The following is a 22,055-nucleotide window of genomic DNA, read 5'->3' as shown; positions in this document are numbered from 1 at the left end:
CAGACAATTGACCATGCTGTCTGGGGCTGATGGGTGTTGTAGTCCAACAATATCTGGAGGGTGCCTATCCCTGCTATAGGGACGCGGGTGGCGCTGTGGATTAAACCACAGAGCCTAGGGCTTGCCGATCAGAAGGTTGGCAGTTCGAATCCCTGCAAACGGGTGAGCTCCTGTTGCTCGGTCCCTGCTCCTGCCAACCTAGCAGTTCAAAAGCACATCAAAGTGCAAGTAGATAAATAGGTACCGCTCTGGCGGGAAGGTAAACGGCGTTTCCGTGCGCTGCTCTCATTCGCCAGAAGTGGCTTAGTCATGCTGGCCACATGACCTGGAAGCTGTATGCCAGCTGCCTCGGCCAATAAAGCAAGATGAGCACCGCAACCCCAGAGTCGTCCATGACTGGACCTAATGGTCAGGGGTCTCTTTACCTTTACCTTTATCCCTGCTATATGTGGTGTGCTACTTGAGATCCTAAGGATGCTCTGAATTGAACCTTCACTTGGTTCCCTAAAGCAATTGTATGCTGAGTCACATGATTGGTCCATTAGCTAGGTATTGTATCTTCCGATTGGTAACAGCTCCTCTGCATCTCAATAAGAAATGTCCCAGAGCTGGACATTCTTTTAATTAGAAATTTCAGGAATTGAATCTGATCTGGGACCTTCCATATGCAAATCATTTGGTCGTCTTCTAAGCAATGGCTTTTTGATATTGACATCTTCTGTTGAATCCTTTCCTACACAATAAGAGAGATTCTTTTCCTCCAGATTGACCAGCCTGGGTTGGGAATGCCCTCAAGAGATTACTACTTTAGTGATGGCAACTACCAAAGAGTAAGTATTTTAGCAGTTTCCAAACTTCACTTTCACCTTTTGAACATCACAATATTGAAATATTCCAGGGATCCCACACATCCTGTCAACAACCCACTAAAATAGCTTCTGTTCTATTCTCTGCTCCATTCATGGTTTATGTGCTGGTCTCAGGGAGATCTCCTAAAACATTGACAATCTCTACACACCCCAGAACTTTTACTGCTCTTGGCAAATACCTAAGCAAGAAGCCTCTGATGTTATTGAAATTCTGGTGCATAAACCAGGAATTATTATTTGGATCTTATTTCAATCTGAGACAGAGAAGAGTTTGGGTGCTCATAGGTGGTCATCTGGGATGCGGGTGGCACTGTGGGTTAAACCACAGAGCCTAGGACTTTCCGATCAGAAGGTCAGCGGTTCGAATCCCCGCGGCGGGGTGAGCTCCCATTGCTCGGTCCCTGCTCCTGCCAACCTAGCAGTTCAAAAGCACGTCAAAGTGCAAGTAGATAAATAGGTACCGCTCCAGCGGGAAGGTAAATGGCGTTTCCGTGCACTGCTCTGGTTCACCAGAAGCGGCTTAGTCATGCTGGCCACATGACCCGGAAGCTGTACGCTGGCTCCCTCTGCCAATAAAGCGAGATGAGCACCGCAACCCCAGAGTCGGCCACGACTGGACCTAATGGTCAGGGGTCCCTTTACCTAGGTGGTCATCTTTTCTTCTTACTTACAAGACCCCAAAGCTCATTTTCTGGCCTGAGCCTACTAAGCTTTTCTTGCATCTCTGCTGATTAAAGTATCAACAGCCAAGCTCAACCCTAAGGTGGTCCTTCAGAGACACCAATCCCAGATAATTTAGAACACGTTGGGGGGGGGGCTATGTTCTTTCAGATGTTGTTGGCCATCAACTCCCATCAGCTGCAGCCAGCACTGTAGATGGTCAGGCATGGTGGGAGTTGTAGTCCAACATCAACTGAAGGACTACAGGCTCCCCATCTCTGGTTTATATATTTATACGTCAGATGTAGGACTATCAAATGAATTGGAAGGCACTGAACTATCCAGTGGTAGTCTCTACCTTCAGTGTTTCTGACTGTTAACAACTTTGCCTGATTAATTTATTGCCTCTGGACTGTGCTTATATGAAAATTTCTAACATCTTCTCTTTGTCCTCCTCTGTTTAGGTGAGGGAAGCTTACTTCCAGTACATGGTCCTCATTGCCAAGATGATTAGAGAAGATATGAATATGTCCAAAGATGACAACTTTGTCCAGGAAGAAATGAGAAAGGTTATGGAATTTGAAACAGATGTAGCAAATGTGAGTACAGCATTTTTTTTGGAAAGCTGAAGAGTAAATCCAAAAGGGAATGAGGACAGCAGTATATATAGGGTTATAGCCAATGTTAGTACACTCAAATGTAGACCCATTGGGTTGTATCAAATGTAGCACTAATTTAAACACACATAGTGGTGTACTTGTTCCAGTGGTGAAATGCTTTGTGCCAGTGGAACATTGTGGTGCATGAGAATGCATAAGCACATTGCTGGTGACTTTGTTGTCCAATAGCCAGAGCAACGAGTTTCTATCAGCATAACTGTCCCATTGGGTTCCTCCGCTGCGCAATGTGACAACTCACAAAGAGCCCTTGAGCCAATGGACAGAGAACTTCCTGGGTGTCTCATCCAAGGAGTAACTTCCAAATTATCCTTGAAATTTTCGTTTTGGCACAACATGAGGGCAACTCTGATCTTTGCTTTCTAGGCTACAGTGCCCACAGAGGAAAGGCATGATGTGACTTTGTTATACAACAAAATGACTGTTGCTGAACTCCAGGAAAAGTTTGAACTAAATGTAAGTGTTTGAAGGCCTTCTCCCTAATGTGCTATTGGAATGACAATCTCAGATTCAAAAACATAAAATGTTGTTTAGCTGGGTTGGGTGAATCTGACAATGCTGGTTTCTGTCCGTTTTGGGGTTTCATGCTCTTAAGTTCAGTTCTCCACATTTCTACACCAGTTTGCAATTTTTGTGTGCACCATACTGGCCTGCTCTGCAAAATTCAGAGATGTGCGAATTTCAAAGGGTGATTGTGCTTCTGTTTGCAATTTGCTTAGGAAAGTACTAATTAGGTCTGTTTGTCTTTACATGTGAAATGAATTGAAACCTCCCCCATCCCTAGTTAGCAGTAGAGGAAGCCATGACTATGTTCTGAAGGAAGCCTCAGAACCTAGTCCTGCTCTGTCCAATCGAGGCACAGGCAAAATGAAGCGTACCGGTAGTAGCTGGTGGGGCAAATGGGGCTGTGTTGCCTTCCCGGCTTTCTAATGCCACATAGCATTACCACTTCCTGAGAAGAGGAGGAGGAGGAGGAGGGGCAAGGCAGTGGGGAGCACACTGTGGGTGCAATGGTGGAGCTAATCTGACCCTCCCAACACTGCGCCTGCTCCTTGCTGAGCTCCCTGCTGCCTTGCTCCCCTCCCCCCGCTAAGCAACAGTGATGTGCACTGTTGTGGAGAGCAACACAGCCCCACTTGCCCCACCAACTACTACTGGTAAGTTTCATTTGGCCTGTGCCATGATTGGACCCAGAGGGCAGGGCTAGCACCGATGGGTGGACATTACAGGGAAGCAGATTTCAGCTGTACATTAAGTGACTTCAGAATGGTTAGAGCTGATCAACAATGGAACAGTCTGCCTCAGGAAATGGCATGGAGGTGCTCAGGAAGGGGCTGAGTGGCCACCTGTCAGGGATGCTTCAATTGCATCCGACATTACAGGTTGTGCATGGAGCGTGGAGGACTCAGGGAATATGTGAGATGTGCTCCAACAGCATCTGGGCAAGGTTGAAGAGCACTGGACCAGGGTTCCTTAGAGCACTGAATTCTATGGGCTCTCCCCCTGTGAATCCTTTTCTGCATGATGATAAATACCTTTGAATGGGACGTGTTGAGGAATGTATTATCTAGGGATGCTTAAGGAATCCATTCTTTGTGATTTGATATAAACCGAACTGGATCTCCTGAACTAGTGTGTCCACCAGCTTTTGCACTTCCTGATCAATCCCCCCCCCCCCTTCTTTTAATACTGTGCATTACTGTGGTACCTTGGGTTACAGACGCTTCAGGTTACAGACGCTTCAGGTTACAGACTCCGCTAACCCAGAAATAGTACCTCGGGTTAAGAACTTCGCTTCAGGATGAGAACAGAAATTGTGCAGCAGCAGTGCAGAGGCAGCTGGAGGCCCCATTAGACACAGTGATGCTTCAGGTTAAGAACAGTTTCAGGTTAAGAATGGACCTCCGGAACGAATTAAGCACTTAACCCGAGGTACCACTGTATCAGGAATTAAATTCATTGAGCAAATCCCTTTGCTATGTCAATTTCAATGAAAAACAATTTCAACAGGACCACAGAGGGATGAAAATGGAATTTCCCGATATCTTTTTAAAGGACTTGTTTTCATTTCCCCCTTCCCCACTCTCTCTCTCTCTCTCATCTAGGGGTTCAATTGGACACTCTTCATCCAAAATGTAATGTCTTCGGTTAACATTGAGATCAGTCCCAATGAGGAGGTGGTCGTGCACGGAATGCCATATCTTCGGGAGCTAAAAGCTGTCATCGCCAGTTATTCAGCCAGGTAGGGATGCCAGATTTCTTGGACTGAGGCAGGGGAGGGGAGGGGGAAGAAGGGAGCAAATATAAAAACATAAAGAGAAAGAAAATGAAACAGTAAAAGAGAAGCAGAAAGTAAAACAGAGAAACAAACAAGGAGAAGAGGGGATGGGGAGAAATACAATTCAGTCCACATTTAGAGCTGAATTTACTTAATCTGCATTTCCCCAAGCAACACACAGATCAAAACACAGACATCTTTCAAAAATTCACACTTTTCTGAATTTTTCATTCCAGTTTTCCAGCCAGGTAATATGAACAAAAATGCATATGCTAGAGTGTGCCTATAAATGCACGTATTAGTGAAACTAATGTACAAAGTGCATTATTTTAGAGAAATCGTCTTGCAAAAAAACCCAACACAGTTATTATTGGTGAAACAAACAAGCAAAAATGCATTGTATTTATTAAGTTACATGGCTTTGCAAAAAAATGTGTATATTAGGCAAAACATTATCATCATCATTATTATTATTTATTTGCAAACTGATGTTGAAATGTTAAGATGTGAATTTAAAGCTGAAAAAAGAGAAAGTGAGTTAAACTAAAACTGACAGAGGATGACTGAGTAAAAGAGAAACACAAGAAGAGGGAGAGAAACTGAATAGAAAGAGACACTGTGAGTGTGAGTGTGTGTGTGTGTGTGTGTGTGTGTGTGTATGAGAGAGACAGAGACAGAGAGACCCATCTGCGCTATACATTTAAAGCAGTATCATGGTGCTTCACAGTCATGGCTTCCTCCAAAGAATTCTGGGAGCTGTAGTTCATGTGCGATGAGAGACCCGTATTCTTTGAGGGAAGCCATAACTGCTTAAATTGGCATCATAGTGCTTTCAGTGTATGGGTTGAAAGTGACCTCAGTGTCAATCTTTAAATGATGACATTGGACTTATTATGGCTGCAGCGCTATGTGTACAGCTCCATTAAACGTTGTTGTTGTTTAGTCGTGTCCGACTCTTCATGACCCCGTGGACCACTAGGCACTCCTGTCTTCCACTGCCTCCCGCAGTTTAGTCAAACTCATGTTGGTAACTTCAAGAACACTGTCCAACCATCTCGTCCTCTGTCGTCCTCTTCTCCTTGTGCCCTCAATCTTTCCCAACATCAGGGTCTTTTCCAGGGAGTCTTCTCTTCTCATGAGGTGGCCAAAGTATTGGAGCCTCAGCTTCAGGATCTGTCCTTCCAGTGAGCACTCTGGGCTGAGTACTCATTAAACATAGCAGGACTTAATGGCTGACTAAACTGGCTGAGGACTGCATTGCAAGTTATAGCAGAGCTTATGCATTCCATATGTTTCAGAGTGTCTTTTATTGAATGATGCAGTAATGGGGGCAGTGGGGAGGAAAGAGACAATTTAACCCCTTCCTTCCTAGATGTTTATCAGTTCAAAATTGCCCTGAGGGGTTTTAAATTTCAAAATGGTTTTAGTAATTAAATTATGTAGTGAGCAACCCGTTTAACAATTCCTCACTTCTGCTCTTCCTGTCCCCCCACCATGTATGCATACACCCCCAGCACAATCCAGAACTATCTGGTGTGGCGCCTGGTACTTGACAGAGTCAGTGGTTTAAGCCGGCGTTTCAAGGAGGCCAGGGCAAACTACCGAAAGGTAAGACTCTCCCACTTTTTACTCACAGGTTTTACTGATATTATTTTGGGTGGAGCCATTTACTAGTGTTATAGGTACTTTTCACATTCTTTAGGAGAGGGGAATTTCTAGATGTATGTTGCAATTGGATTATCAAGATGGCCGCCGACCTCTGAGGCAAGGCGAGGCAGCTGCTCTCACCGTTTTACTGTTTTATTGCCCTATTTTATTGTTTTACTTCCTTGTTATTTTACTGGTAAGACTCTGATGGGATTTCTGCTGAGATACTAAAAAAAATATACAGATTGGTGAGCATCACCACTTGCTAACCTTTTCACTCTTATAGACCAAAATGGAATTTTAACAAAATCATGGTTAACCTTTGTAATTATCCCAATTTATATATATAAAAAGGCTATCCTGAGCAGCTGTGTAACTATTGCCCTATTAGACTCCTGTTCACTATAAGCAGTGTTTTTTTTCTAAAAAAATGTTTAGGGGTACAGAGGTACCTCAGGTTACATACGCTTCAGGTTACATACACTTCAGGTTCCATACGCTTCAGGTTACAGACTCCCCTAACCCAGAAATAGTACCTCAGGTTAAGAACTTTGCTTCAGGATAAGAACAGAAATCATGTTCCGGTGGCACGGCAGCAGCAGGAGGCCCCATTAGCTAAAGTGGTGCTTCAGGATAAGAACAGTTTCAGGTTAAAAACACACCTCCGGAACGAATTAAGTACTTAACCCGAGGTACCACCGTACTCTCATTTTTAATCAAGAAAATCACCATTTTTATAGTTCAAATCAGGAAAAATAAGTAACAGTAAATGGACAAAAGTACAAAGATTCACAAAATGTTTAGGGGTATGCGTACCCCTACGTCTCCCCACACCCCCCCAAAACACTGACTGTAAGTAAACTCTACTCTAAACATTTAGAGCACTATCTATTGGATTGGATTAAAATGAACAGAATTATTGGCCCTGAACAGATCACATTTACAAAAGAGAAATCAAATGCCAGGGATTGAACTGGGAACCGTCTGCTTGCAAAGCACATGCCCTGCTACTGAGCTGCAGCCTCTTAGTTCTGTATCTTGATGTCTTACATATTTCCTTTTGTGGCTTGTATTTATTTCACTTGTGTACATTTATTTACCTAATAGCATTGTTTTGAGATATGCCCAGAGCATAGTGCTTCACAGTACTCGGCTATCAGCTGATAGTCTGGTACTGCGCAGCCCCAATCCAAGCACTCCACAAACTCCAAGGATATGCTGATGAAGGCTGCATCTTTGCCAGGATGGTTTGCTTTCAAACTTTGCAGGCAAAAAAAAATAAAAATGGGTCATCTGACATCATTGCAATGGTAGATGGTTGATGGGTAGATGACCTGTCAAACTTGGCCCATAGCAGGTGGAAGTGATAAACATTCTGGCTCCCCAGCCAGATCTAATTCTCCCCATCACCACCACCCTGCAGGAGGGCATTAAGATTGTCTAGACCAGGGGTTGTCAACCTGGTTCCTACTGCCCACTAGTGGGCGTTTCAGGATTCTAGGTGGGCGGTAGGGGGTTCTGTGGCACAAGCTGAATCCTCCTTCCATCGAGCACTGGTGGGCGGTAAGGATATTTTACCATCAAGAAAGATGCATTAGTGCAGACATAGGCAAACTCCGGCCCTCCAGATGTTTGGGACTACAATTCCCACCATCCCTAGCTAACAGGACCGGTGGTCAGGGATGATGGGAATTGTAGTCCCAAACATCTGGAGGGCCGGAGTTTGCCTATGCCTGCATTAGTGGGTGGTAGGTATAAAAAGGTAGACTACCCCTTGTCTAGACTGTGGACAACCTTAGAACAAAGAACAAGGAGCTTGTGCTGGGCAGATAAAGGGTTTGGAAGCCAGCTGAAGGGATGTTGGGAGCATGCGTGATGTGGTCTGGATGATGAGAGAAGTTTTGGGACTTCTTTTCTCCAAGGCACTTTATGGCATGATGCTAGAAGAAGCTCGGTGGCGGGAATGCGTGAGCTACGTCAACACCAACATGGAGAATGCAGTAGGAGCTCTGTATGTTAGAGAGACTTTTGCTGGCAAGAGCAAAAGTATGGTATGTTGTTGTCTCTTGATTTTTTTAATTTCCATGTTTCTAGCCCCCTCACCGTCCCAGCCACTGTGAACCATGCCTCCACCTATGTGCACTGTCCTATCCATAAAGCTGGTTCCAGTGTAATGTTAACTCTAGTTTAGCATTACAATAATGAGAGAAGATGAATATTGGACCCTCACATAGGCCTCAAGCTTGGAAGGTTTCACTGCAGTTTCTCACAGCATCCAAACCCCAAAACCAAAAGCTTGATCCTGACTTGTTTGGTGAAGGAAGCCCACTTCAAACCACAGTTTATAAAGTTGTTGTTTTCCCCAAGAAACTATTGCTTGCTTTAACCTCAGTTTAGAGTTTGGGGGCAATGCTAAACTGTGGTTAAGTGAAACTGGAAGTGAAAATAACTAACCTCGTCATAGCCATATGAAAGTGTGAATTTCAGTGATGTCCAAACAAGCCCATGGTTCTGTCTTTTGATCATGCAGCATTATAGGATGGGAACTGACACAGATACATTTCTGCTAGCAAAGAAACAACCTTTATGTGCCCAGCTTAGCCCACACCAAAGGCACTGACTTGGGCCGCACACTGTAGGTGCCAGGTGTGCCCCACCCATCATGACACCCACACCGTGACATCATGACACACGCTGTAGTGTCATGATGTCATAGGGTGCAGCGCAAGCTCCAACGGCACAGCAGCGATTGCACCCTTCCCGTCCAAATGTCACACTTCCTCTCTTCCCCAAATCCATGCTCTCTCTTCCCCTCCTGCCAGAAATCTGCGCTCTTTGCAAGGGGTGTGGTGCCCCCACACCTGCCCCCACATTTTGTAGATGCACAGCCCCTATATGGGTAATTTTGTGGCGGCTCAGGCACCCAGAGCCCCAGGGAGATGGGGCCTATGGCCCACACCTGATTGAGCTTCACTTGGAGCTCTATATTCTGTTATTGTAAACGGCATGAGAATTATACCTCCCCCATCTATTTTTGCCTCAGGTCCGAGACCTCATTGAGAAAATTCGTGAAGTGTTTATCGAGACACTGGATGAATTGCAGTGGATGGATGAAGCATCAAAAGGGAAAGCTCGGGAGAAGGTCAGAAGAAATGTGTGTCTAAGAATAGTTTTCAGTAATGAAATTTGACTTGATTTTTTTTTTTCTTATTTAAAAAGATAACAAATATATCAGACGTTCATATATCTTATGAAGACCATTTCTCTGTCTCTCTCAAATATGAAGCAATGGAGAATTTTCATAGAAGATGCAGAACAGGGGTGAGCAAGCCCAGGCCAGGGGGGTGAATGTGGCCCTCCATACACCTCTATCTGGTCCCCCAAACTCTCCACAGATAGCATCCCCAACCAAACACCCCTCCCCAACCACACACCCCTCACCATCGCTTATTGCATCCTCCTTGAGTGCTTTTGCCTTGCTGGGATATGTCCTTGAACTCTGATGATGCTTTCACAGAGGATAGAGTGGTGTGAGTCCACTTAGAAACAAGCCTACAGCACAAAGTATGTGTTGTTCAGCTCACTTTGCCTCTGGCCCTGCCCACCACTGACTTGTTGTCTCCAAAGGGTTCCCCACAAGGCCATGTGACCCTCTGGTTGAAAAAGAGGGGAAAGTGAGTATACAGTAAATTGCATTTCAGCTACGCAAAAATCAGAGGTTTCTATACATGTTTGTTGCAGAGGATTATCTCAGTTCAAAGACAGGCAAAAGCACTTGAGAAGGATGGGGATCAGGACCAGTGTGAAGCCTCTCCTGAACAGGGGGAATGGCCTAGGGTGATGTCCAAAGGCCAGATGGAGAGGCCTGGAGGGCCAGATTTGGACTCCCCAGTCTTGAGGTTATCCCCCACCCCCAGTTTGCACCTTCATTGAGAAATAAATATTGGTGTGCTTTGGATCTTCTGAAGTATTGTAAACTGCCTCGCCCATGGCAAACAGTAGTGTAAAATAAATATTGTGGTGTTTTTAAAAAATAAATGAATGTGAAAGGTTGGAAAAATTGTATACAGACACTGTAAAATAAAATAAACAAACCCAGTAGATGGGTATGATACTGCCTGGACCTGGAGAAAGGCAGGAAGTGAGGGTTTGCTTTCTGCTGTCTTCTTCTAGGTGACTGCAATTAGAGAGCAGATAGGTTACCCGGACTACATTCTCGAAGGTCAGAATGAAAAGCTAGATCGGGAATACACAAATGTAAGTGTGAAGGCGAAACCTGGACATTTCCATTAAGGACAGTTTTGGGATTGTAGCCAATTGCTGGTCCTACTCAGAGTAGACCCAATGACTTTAAGGGATATGACTAACTTGGGTTTATTAATTTTGTTGGGTCTTCCCTGAGTAGAACTTAGAATCATTGAATTGTAGCGGTGGAATTGACCACAAGTCATCTAGTCCAACCCCATGCAATGCAGCAACCTTTTGCCCAACATGGGATTTGAACCCACAACACTGAGATTAAAAGTCTCATGCTCTATTGGCTGAGCTATCCCTTCTTCATTGGATGCAACATTTTGTCTATAATTACTGGTAAAGGTAAAGGTAAAGGGACCCCTGACCATTAGGTCCAGTCGTGGCCGACTCTGGGGTTGCGGCATTCATCTCGCTTTATTGGCCGAGGGAGCCGGCGTACAGCTTCCGGGTCATGTGGCCAGCATGACTAAGCCGCTTCTGGCGAACCAGAGCAGCGCACAGAAACGCTGTTTACCTTCCCGCTGCAGCGGTATCTATTTATCTACTTGCACTTCATGATTTTGAACTGCTAGGTTGGCAGGAGCAGGGACCGAGCAACGGGAGCTCACCCTGTCACGGGAATTCGAAATGCCAACCTTTTGGTTGGCAAGTCCTAAGCTCTGTGGTTTAACCCACAGCACCACCCGCGATAATTACTGGTAGACATGCTTTATAAGACAATTATTTTTACACAATCATACTCCCTTTGGTTTTTCTATGTAACTGGGCATTGATGTCTACTTGGTAATAGGGGCAACAACTCAGCAAAAGGACCTTCAAGACAAATGCTTGTATTATTATTATTTTTTACAGCTGAACTTCAGTGAGCATGAGTACTTTCAAAACATCCTGCAAAACCTCCAACATGGAGCTCAGAAAAGCCTGAGGAAGCTCCGGGAGAAGGTTGACCAAGACCTGTGTGTATCTCTATGGATTGCATAATGTCTTGCAACAGGACAGGGGAAGCACTTTCAGCCTGGGGGCCACAAGCCTTTCTGGGCAACACTCCAGGGGCCACATGCTAGTGGGTGAATGGGGAGAGAAGCAAAAGTGGGCAGAACAACAAATTCTACCTTCATAGAGTAGGCTGGGTTCTGCACACTCTCTCTCTCCTGCCTTCAGCCAAGCAAGAAGCATTTTCAGAGACCCAGGTCAGATTCCAGCCAGACAAAAACATTCAAAAGAGGGTGAAGATCGGGGAGAATTAAAGGAAGAGCCCCAGGGGTCAGACAGAAAGGCTTTGAGGGCCACATTTATTCATTTTGCCAAGATAATATTAGTATTAAGGGAGCAGAAGGCATCTTAAGGGGACACTCAGCAGCTCAGCAGCTCTTAAACCTCCAGTGCCTGGTGATTTTTCCCTACAAACCAGACTTTGGGGCAGAGATCCAGGGCCTCACTCAGCAGAATGAACCCCAAAATGAGTGAAGCAATTCACATTTCCATCAAACGAGAGGGTGTGTGTAAGATCATGAAGTCCAAAATCTGGAACTAGGCCACAGAGCATCAACTTTGTGATCAGAAGGTCCAAGGTTCCATTCTTACCATCCCCAGGTAGGGATGGGAAAGGCTCCATGTCTAAAACTCTGGAGAGCTACTGCCAGTCAGTGTAGACAATACTGAGTTAGATAGACCAATGGTCTAACTCTGTATGAGTTTCCTATGAACCTAACTGCACCACTGCTGTGGGGTGGGACATGATTTGCTTAACATGGAGGGGAATCAGAGGCGGGTAGGCCCTCTCAAACTTTTTGCCCCAAATCCAAACATTGTTTCAGAATCTTGATGAAAATGAAATGATGGGGGAAGCTTGCAGAGAAGAAATATTGAAGAATTCCCTGCCCTCTAACTCTCCCCTACAAATGCTTCTATGACATTTATCTAATGAGGATCAGCACAGAGTTCAGAAGCTCAACCTGCCAATAACAGGACATTTCTACTGCTTTATGTTAGCAACTGTCCCATTGTTGTGCTGGGGGCTCCTCCTCTGTTTGTGTGGGTGTTTTCCTCCTTGCATCATGCTACACGAGTTAGCACTGATCCTGACAACGGCTTTCATCGCTGATCTCTTTCAGATGGTTAATTGGTGCTGCTGTGGTCAATGCCTTCTACTCCCCTAATCGGAACCAAATTGGTAAGTCCCAAAATATTCCAACAGATTTAGGTGGCAACCCTGAACATGCCTACTCAAAGTAAACCAGTGGGACTTACTCCGAGGTAAGTTAGCAGTGAAAAATGCATGTTTTAGTGACGAATCAAAAGGGAAAAAATGCATTTCAATAGCTTTGCGGGAAAGTTGATATTAGGCAAAATGGCATGCAAAGAAGAAATTCAGACTGAAATGGTGCTGGATTTTCCTGAAAACTTTTTTTGGGTGGTGGTGGGGAACTACACAAACGTGCGTGGAAATGTGGAGAAACTGAACTTTCAAGTGGGACAATAAGAAACTGAAAGTAAGATTCACCCCTCCCTGGTGCACGCCTGTAGACCATGTGATACTCCTGGCAATGGAACATGCTTGCTGGGCAGGGACATGTGGAGCTAGGAAGACTCTTAGGTAGCCAAGTTGCTCAGGGCTTTAAATGCTGGAAGAAGAACCCTGAACTGCACCCAGTAGCATGCCAGGAGCCAATGTAGCTTCCACAGCAGAGGCTTAGCACCCAGGAAATCCATGCAGTTCCTCAGTCACCCTCAAAATCTATCACACTGAATGGTCTTCCATTGCCATCATAATTTCCTTTTTCATCTAATTTCTGTAGTATTCCCAGCCGGGATCCTGCAGCCTCCCTTTTTCAGCAAGCACCAGCCGCAAGCCCTCAACTTTGGAGGTATTGGGATGGTAATCGGACATGAAATCACACATGGGTTTGATGACAATGGTAAGGCAAGTCAGCAGAGCAGCTTGATCTGCCCCTCCCCTGGTAGCTCGCTGGGTTGGGGAGAAAGGCCAGGGAGAAAGAAGGTTCAGAAGCAGAGAGAGAAGTGGGTGTCGACAAAACAGAGGGGAGAAAGTCGTAGGGATGTTTGGAGAAAGAGAGAGCTGGTAGCAGTGCTATTTTTCTAGAAAAGAGGTGCCATAGCTCAAAACAAACCCTTGTTGTGTGACGAGTTCCCCCCCAGTGGAAATAATGACACAATTATTAAGGTTAATGGGCTAAATAAGGCCACAACTTTATTGGTTACAGGTGATGAGCGGTATTGGCTTAGGCATTGGTCCTAACCAACTATATCCAACTTCAGCCCATCCGCTTGAAGTTCAGGAAGTGTTAACCACCAGTAGGGGGAGTCCTGCTGATGCACATCAACTAGGAACTCCCCCAGGGTCACCGATTGGGGGTGTGCCTTAGGCCCTCACCTCCCCCAGGGTTCGGACAGGGCCACGCCCCCCAGAATACTTTGTCGGACTACCCTTCAATATATGGGGCAGGTGATGGCATTACCTCCCCTCTTCCATCTACAGAGCAATACCAATGCCTAACCGCCAATACCAAGAAAATTGTGGCAATTTGTAGGCAAAAACCAAGTGGCTGGTGCCAATTTGCCAAGTGGAAAAATTCCTACCAGGCCCCTCAACAGCCACCAACCAAGGTCCATAGCAAGGTCAAAGAACGAAAACCTTATAGGGCAGGAGGGTGGGAAAAGCAGGAGCAGCTGGCAGGCGGCAAAGAGGGAGATCCCCGGCCGCCTCCTGTTTTAAATAGGGCAGGCCACACCCCCAGAGCCAGCCGATTCGCTGGCCAGCTGGTGACGCAACCGGGAATCCCCCCAATCGTGCGGTGGGGCCGTGAAGCCCACAACTCCACCTCCTCCAAAGGGCAGAAGTGGCTTTCTCTTAGAACGGCAATGGCGCCCACCTGAGAGGTGCCAGAGCTGAGCTCCGGCTGCAAAAAAAAGCCCTGGGAGTTAGAAAGAGTGGGGGAGAAACATGGGAGTGTAGGAGAAAGAGAGAGAGAGAGAAAAACAACATGGTGGGTTGGATAAAGAGAGAGAAATAAAACCATAGGGGTGTCAGAGAGAGGAGTGTCATAGCAAGCCTATGCAGTCAAATAGCTTAGTTCTCTTTCTCAAGTTTGGCAGATTTTGATACGTGTTTTGTTGGAGATATACTTTTTTTGCAAGTGGTCTACAAATACTGTGTTTCCACATAAATAAAAAGGAGGTGGCCCTGCCTACCATCTCTGGCCTAGGGCCCCTATGTTGTGATGTGGGTCCCTGCCAGGTTGCTCATTTCTTTCTCCTTGTCCCCAAACAGGCAGGAATTTCGACAAAGAGGGCAACATGTTTGACTGGTGGAGCAACTTCTCTGCCACACACTTCAAGGAGCAGTCGCGCTGCATGATCTACCAGTATGGCAACTACACCTGGGAGCTGGCAGGGGGACAAAATGTGAGTTGGGGCCACGGAGGCACTGCCCCACCAACCTCAGTATGCTCTCAATCAGCCCCCACCTTCATGCCTTCTTACTTAGGAAGAGTCTAGGGGGTCCCCATGCCTGTCACCTTCTTTCTGCTCAGTCTTAGTGTTGCCCTTGCAGAACTCTGTGGAGGAGGAGGATAGGGGCAAAACTAGAATTAGCTGGCTCTGACTCTGGCGCCACCTGCTGGTGGGCTCCCTGCTTTCTGCCCTACCAGTTCCAGTGGGCAGCCACCAAAGGCTCCGCTTCCTAGCCCATCGTTCATTAAGACCAGATTGATGAGTATCTGGGAGAGGCCCTTTTTTGTGGGTGGTGCCACGTATTGTGGAATTCTCTCCACAGGGAAATCCACTAAGTCAAGGGTTGCCCTTGGGGGGGGGGCAGTGGGCACATCTGAAATTCTGAGTGCATTGTCACCCGTCACAAAATGTCTGCTATGTAGTGCAATGATTTCAAAAGTTCAAAATTATTTCGAGCTATAATACAACCGTATGTGGAACTGAAGAGCATTTGTTGTCATAGGTCAGTGGAATCAACACACTGGGAGAAAACATTGCCGATAATGGAGGCGTCCGTCAGGCCTACAAGGTGATTTGAAACTGTTGTGTGTTTTCACTGAGAGGTTCTGCAAGATTACTTATTCATGGCTGGAAACTGGGGTTTGAATTTTCTGCTTCTGGGTTGTATATTATTATAGATGTTGATGATGGGAATAGTGGGTGAGATGCTCCTAAGACGTCCCATCAGCATAATGATTTCTGCATGTGCAATGGGGCTTTTGCTCCCTCTCTTCACCCTTCACACACCCCACACCTCCCAAAATTCACTTGGGGGGCAGGAGAATGCCCAGAACAGCCCACAGGGAGGAAGAGAGCAGATTGTTCTGCCTGACAAGCTGACATGCTTGACCAGATGAAACTTTGCCAGAGTGTGACATTGGCTTCCACCCAATGTACTGTAGCCAACTGAGTTTGCTCAGAGTAGAACCCTAGTAGTAGTATTAATAGTATTTTAATAATCGCCTTCTACACCAAGATTTCCCAGACTTGGGTCTCCAAGCTGTTTTTGGACTACAGTTCCCATCATCCCCAGCCACTGGTCCTGCTAGCTAGGGATGGTGGAGGTTGTTCTGCCTACACTATCATCTCAAGATGACATCCAATAAAAACAGCCCCAAAAAAGCATTTAAACAAAAGGGTGGGGGGTGAGAGAAAGCCAATTCATGTCAAGCAAAACTAAAACAATACACAATACTCATAGCAAAAGTCCATTTATCTCGCCGGGAAAACTTGTCGGGACAAAAATGTCCTCACTTGTTTCTGGAAAGTGCAGATAGTGGATGCTATTTTACAGAACTGAAAGCCCTGCTCTGAGTTACTTCTGAGATCTTCAGAATTTGTAGGAGAAACTCCACTGACAGCCCTACAACAGGTGGATTTCGTATTTAGCAATTAGGGCATCTTGAGGCGGCCATCTGTTTTGTGAGAATAACAGGGGTGGGATAAGAGTTCATTTTTACTATTAGCCAGAGATGGTGTAGTGGTAAGAGTATCAGGTCCAGGGCCCAGATGACCAGGGTTCAAATCCCCACTCGGCCATGAAGCTCTCTGAGTGACCTTGTGCCAGTCGCAGTATCCAGCCTAACCTACCTCACAGGGTAGGTTGTTGTGATGATAAAAACAGGAGTGGGGTAGAGGCCCATGTACCTCACCATAAGCTCCTTGGAATAATTTTGTTGTTTAGTCGTTTAGTTGTGTCCGACTCTTCGTGACCCCATGGAACAGAGCACGCCAGGCACTCCTGTCTTCCACTGCCTCCCACAGTTTGGTCAAATTCATGCTAGTACTTTGACAACACTCTCCAACCATCTTGTCCTCTGTCGTCCCCTTCTTGTGCCCTCCATCTTTCCCAACATCAGGGTCTCTTCCAGGGAGACTTCTTTCCTCATGAGGTGGCCAAAGTACTGGAGCCTCAGCTTCAGGATCTGTCCTTCCAGTGAGCACTCAGGGCTGATTTCCTTCAGAATGGATAGGTTTGATCTTCTTGCAGTCCATGGGACTCTCAAGAGTCTCCTCCAACACCATAATTCAAAAGCATCAATTCTTCGGTGATCAGCCTTCTTTATGGTCCAGCTCTCACTTCCATACATCACTACTGGGAAAACCATAGCTTTAACCCTTGGAGTAATAGCGGGATATAAATGTAACAAGTGGAATGGTGGAGGATATTGTGTTTTTCAAGCTACTCATTTGGGTGTTTTAATTAATTGTTGTTGTTGTTGTTGTTGTTGTTGTTGTTGTTGTTATTGTTGTTATTATTATTGCTACAGGCCTATTTGAAATGGGTGGCAAAAGAAGGACAGGAACCAAGATTGCCTGGGCTTGATCTAACCCACAACCAGCTCTTCTTCCTCAACTTTGCACAGGTGTTTTTGGTCACGGGAAAAGAGGATATTTATTTGGGAGCAGGGAGAGGGCTTATTTAATGTAATGTTATGCATTTGTCTGGCTTGTATGCTTTCTCCTTCTGAACCACATCGGCTCCTTAATGTGGGAGAGGTATCGGTCAGAAGCTCAAAAAGTGAATGAGATTTAATACCCTGAGGTTGGTGTGCCTGGCCCCTTCTTCCTGCGAGGAATCCCTCTAATACGCTGCGAGGGGTGGGAGCGAAATCCACAGCAAATATGCCTTCCAAAAAAAATTGTGGCATTTGAAGCCACTGTGCTCACCTCATGTCTATTTGCATCAATTATCCTGCTGCTTTGCAGTCCCAGAGCTGTACTTGCACCCACAACATGGGTTGTAATATTTAATGTTCAGCTGTCTCAAGCTTTGGGGTCAATGCTGATTTTGAATGGTTTTATCTGGGTATTCCGAGGCTTTCTAGACTCAGTTACAATCAAATTCATTGTCCATCTCCCAGGTATGGTGCGGTTCCTACAGGCCAGAATACGCCAGCCAGTCCATTAAGACTGATGTCCACAGTCCACTGAAATACAGGTAAAGCCCCCGTGAAGCCTTCTCCTACCTTCTGCTCACTCACAGACCGCCACTGATCCAGTGGACCAGTTCACTACCTTTGCAATACTGCCAGCTTTCCATTTCTCTGCACCCGTTCTCACCAACAGCTCTCTCTTTCCCTGCTTCGCCAGGATTCTCAGCGGGGGAAATGAACAATTGGAATGTTCATAAGCATTCCGTAGCAGCTCAGCAGCTGCACTAGTGTCATTCCTCTGGAGCTGAGCACACTCAGCCAAAAAAGCAAGAATGGTTGCCAAAACTATAGTTTACTTTCTATTGCGAGGTGTTGTTTTGCCAAGTTTATTACATTCATTGATTGTCAGATTGCAGCCACAGAGTTACAATTCCCAGAGTTGTTTAGCAATTGATCCCTCTTCCTGGGGAATTCTGGGTGGGGAATAGGGATCTCTAAGCAACTCAGCACCCTTAGCAAACTGTAGCCCACAGGATTATTTGTGACCGTAGGAAGTGAGAAGAGTGTGCCTTCAATGTCTAATGTGGCTGACAAGACACATTGTGAGGGGTGATTGTGCTCAGGCACACGAGGGGGAGTTTAAGGCTTCCTTCCCTAGAAGCAGTTTTATTGAAAATCCTCCCTCCCCAGGCAGCAATTAGCATCCTGATAATGTTTGCCAAAGGGGATGCGGGTGGTGCTGTGGGTTAAACCACAGAGCCTAAGGCTTGCTGATCAGAAGGTCAGCGGTTCGAATCCCTGTGATGGGGTGAGCTCTGGTTGCTCTGTTCCTGCTCCTGCCAACCTAGCAGTTCGAAAGCACCTCAAAGTGCAAGTAGATAAATCGGTACCACTCCGGCGGGAAGGTAAACAGTGTTTCCGTGCGCTGCTCTGGTTCGCCAGAAGCGGCTTAGTCATGCTGGCCACATGACCCGGTAGCTGTACGCCGGCTCCCTCGGCCAATAAAGTGAGATGAGTGCCACAACCCCAGAGTCTGTCACGACTGGACCTAATGTTCAGGGGTCCCTTTACTTTTAATGTTTGCCAAGGGGAGCATTATTATCTTCACCAAGGGGGGAGGGGGTGAATTCTGTCACTATTGCGGTCCTTCACATGTGTGCTCTGGCGTACATGACAATCGCCCCCAACCACTCTTTAATTTTAGAAAAACTCACCACATAATTAATGGCATGTGCAATTAAAGCCATAAGTGGCAGGTCAATTAGTGGCGAAGCTGCCATAAGGAAAGATCACTTTCAGCCATTCCAAGTTCTATGCATTTTGTAAAAGAAAAGGCCCTCCTGTGGTTCTCACCTAATCCCACACATTCCTTTCCAGTCCTCAGCTTCTCTCCCTCTTCTATTCTTCCCTCCTAGGGTGATGGGCTCCTTGCAAAACTTTGAAGCCTTTTCTGAAGTGTTTCATTGCAAGAAGGGCACCGCCATGCACCCCGCTGAGAAATGCAGGATCTGGTAGCCAAAGGACTTGGCCTCTACAGTCAGACCTCCGTTGTCCGAATTTGTTCGGGTTTCGCCAATGACGTGCCTGGTGGTCTATTTTGTCTCTTCCCCTTGCCTGCTCCAGTTCAATCACAGCCACGGTTTACGGTGCAACTATCGCAGCAATGGTGGGTCAAGCTACAGTTGTGACTGCGGTGATTCAAAGTGGACTAAGCACTAGTGTTTTGACATGCCACCTGTGTTGCTTCAGGAAAGAAAAGAAAAAAAAAGACTCTCTCAAGACATTGACTGTTATTAAGATACATCAGGGTTCAAAAGATTAGCTACTTCAGAACAAAAGACAGTTCTATTTTTCAGCAAGGAGTATTACTTTTAATATGTCTTATGCCTTTTGGAAGATGGGCAAAGTATCATTGAGGCTCCCTCACCCCATGCTGCTACTGTGTTCATCTTTGTCCGAGGATGGGATCGATCCACCAGCCCCTCCTAGCTGCACAATCTCATTTCATTCCCAATTAATGCTGCTTTTTGCATACAGCCTTGCTCTCAGACAAGTATGCATATAAGTCATAGAATAATGGGGATGTATCCCTGAGACCATCAAGTCCAACCTCCTTACTCAACACAGAATCGGCTGTGCAGGATGCGATTCCAGCATCTCTGACAGATTCCCTGCTTCAGTACCTCTAGTAAAAAATAATTGTAGCATTGTAGGGGGTTGGACTAGATGACCCTCAGGACCCAGTCCAACTCTACGATGCTGTGATTTTCTGCAGCAGTCACTTCAGCTGTTGATAAGCCTGTTAAACCTAAGACCATCTGTCTATAAGCAGAGGCTCTACCACTGTGCTGCAGCTCATTAACTTCATGGTGCTTGCCAGCCATGTCCTCTTCCAGGTACTCCATTGCACCCCCTTATCAGTTTCTTTTCCTTTCTTCCTATTTTCCTCTCTCTATGATCCCCAAACCTGCTCAGCCCTCATTGAGCTGGGAGTTTTTTTGCAGCATGTGTGAGGGAGGGTTGCATCCATTAGGTTCCACACACACACACACACACACACACACACACACACACACACAGATATACTCTATTTCTGCAAACCATGAGTTTCAAGCATGCCAAGACCTCCTTCTCAGTGGCCCCATTTTGTTTTTTTATATACATTTTTATTATTTTTTTAACATATCAGTTCCAACAGTCATACAACATATGTTCACATCTTATACAATATTTTTTACTTCCGTCAACACCTCTGATGATTTTCCGTTCTCAGTGACCCCATTTTGAGCTGCAATCCTGCTGACACTCAGCAACGGAGTTTGCCGACAGGGGGACCAGAGGTGCTTGCACAACAAGCCTGCCTGGCAATTCTACATGCCTTTTCTTTCCAGCCAGGAGGGGTGGTGGGGGTTAGGGTGTGCTACCCATGCAAGTCCAACCAAAACAGCTGGAAGGACTGCACAGCAGCGGGGGCGGGGGTGTTAGGGAACGTTCATACCCTATACCCAACAGTAGATCGAATGGCTCGGTACACTACCATGAAATTCCCCTAAGCCTGCATTGTGATGACTTCTTGTGAAAGGTAGCAACATGTCTTGGCTTTCATATGGTGAACTGTCTCTTCAGCCTGTCAGCTTTTGCTGTAAAGTGATGCTAAAATCCATTGGTTCCCTGGCACATCTTTTCTTTTAAATGCTTTCCACTGGCTTACTGGAATACAGAAACTCCACGTCGTCCAGAGGGCTGGGTAAGATAGAAGGCCCAGCAGCACAAATGCAGCACTCCATATCTTTCTAGAGCATGGTCTGCACCAATTTGCAGTAGCCCTCTGAGATGAGGGGACAGGGTGGTCTTTCCCAGCCCTACCTAGAGAAGCCAGGGATTGAAGCTGGGACTTTTTACAGGCAGAGTAGGTCCTCTACCACTTGCTGCATGCGGCCCCCAACCCAAACAAATGCCTAAGGAATGAATGCTTGAACACCCCATTTTCACAAAGCCAGTTGTAACTATTATAGAACCATAGAATTCTTGAGTTACAAAGCCCTGTAACTTAGTTTTTAAAACCTCCAATGAAGGCTAGTCATCCACCACCTTCCAAGGCAGCCCATTCCACTGTCAAAGAGCTCTTACCACCAGAAAGTTCTTCCTAATGTTTAGTTGGGATCTCCTTCCTTGTAACTTGAATCCACTGTTTTGTATCCCATCCTCCAGAGCAGCAGAAAACAAGCTTACTCCATCTTCCACATGGCAACCCTTCAGATACTTGTAGATGGTCATTATATCACATCTCCTCTTCTCCAGGCAAAACATACCCATCTGAAGCATACCCAGCCTTAGTGACCACAAGGAGGCGTATTTCCCAACACTCACTGTATTCCTCTTCCACCTGTAGCTTGTACCTACAGAGGAAGCTGCCTTATCCTGTGTCAGGCCATTGGGTCCATCAAGCTCAGCACTATCCCCACTGATGGCCAGCAGCTCTCCAGGGTTCGGGACATTCCCAGCCCTACCTCAAGATGGTGCGGATTGAACCTAGGACCTTTCTGCACACAAAGCAGATCCTCTACCACTGAGCTGTGGCCCTCTCCCATAGAAGCACTCCACACATTCTAATTTGCAGTCTGCAGAGAAGATTGCAATGTCTGACAAGACTGGCCAACTTCTCCTTCAAACCTCCACAGGCAAAGGTTGCAGGGGAAACCCCTTGCAAGATCGCTGGCCCATTTGTAGTATACAAGCAAGAGATCAAAGCAGGAGTGGGGCAACTGTGGACCCTCTGCAT

General features: G+C 46.1%; 1 protein-coding gene across 4 annotated transcripts in view; it reads left to right on the top strand.

Annotated features, from left to right (window-relative positions):
* The window catches only part of MMEL1 (membrane metalloendopeptidase like 1), a 40,332-nt gene extending 19,396 nt beyond the window's left edge, over positions 1-20,936 (top strand). For all 4 annotated transcript variants that reach the window (XM_083452128.1, XM_083452129.1, XM_083452127.1 and 1 more), the window contains exons 8-23: positions 765-830; positions 1,994-2,128; positions 2,573-2,662; positions 4,312-4,448; positions 5,999-6,092; positions 8,054-8,182; positions 9,175-9,273; positions 10,305-10,388; positions 11,238-11,341; positions 12,500-12,558; positions 13,184-13,303; positions 14,677-14,810; positions 15,361-15,426; positions 17,168-17,263; positions 17,762-17,838; positions 19,189-20,936. In XM_083452128.1, the coding sequence (XP_083308254.1) occupies positions 765-830; positions 1,994-2,128; positions 2,573-2,662; positions 4,312-4,448; positions 5,999-6,092; positions 8,054-8,182; positions 9,175-9,273; positions 10,305-10,388; positions 11,238-11,341; positions 12,500-12,558; positions 13,184-13,303; positions 14,677-14,810; positions 15,361-15,426; positions 17,168-17,263; positions 17,762-17,838; positions 19,189-19,288 (1,590 nt within the window). In that variant the 3' untranslated portion in view covers positions 19,289-20,936. The remainder of the gene's footprint in view (positions 1-764; positions 831-1,993; positions 2,129-2,572; positions 2,663-4,311; positions 4,449-5,998; positions 6,093-8,053; positions 8,183-9,174; positions 9,274-10,304; positions 10,389-11,237; positions 11,342-12,499; positions 12,559-13,183; positions 13,304-14,676; positions 14,811-15,360; positions 15,427-17,167; positions 17,264-17,761; positions 17,839-19,188) is intronic.
* Positions 20,937-22,055: the final 1,119 nt, after the last annotated feature.

This window comes from Podarcis tiliguerta (genome assembly GCF_965153285.1).
Source record: "Podarcis tiliguerta genome assembly, chromosome: 8".
Taxonomy (NCBI): Eukaryota; Metazoa; Chordata; class Lepidosauria; order Squamata; family Lacertidae; genus Podarcis; species Podarcis tiliguerta.
Note: the sequence above shows the minus strand (reverse complement) of the source record. Positions and strands in the feature narration are given on the sequence as shown.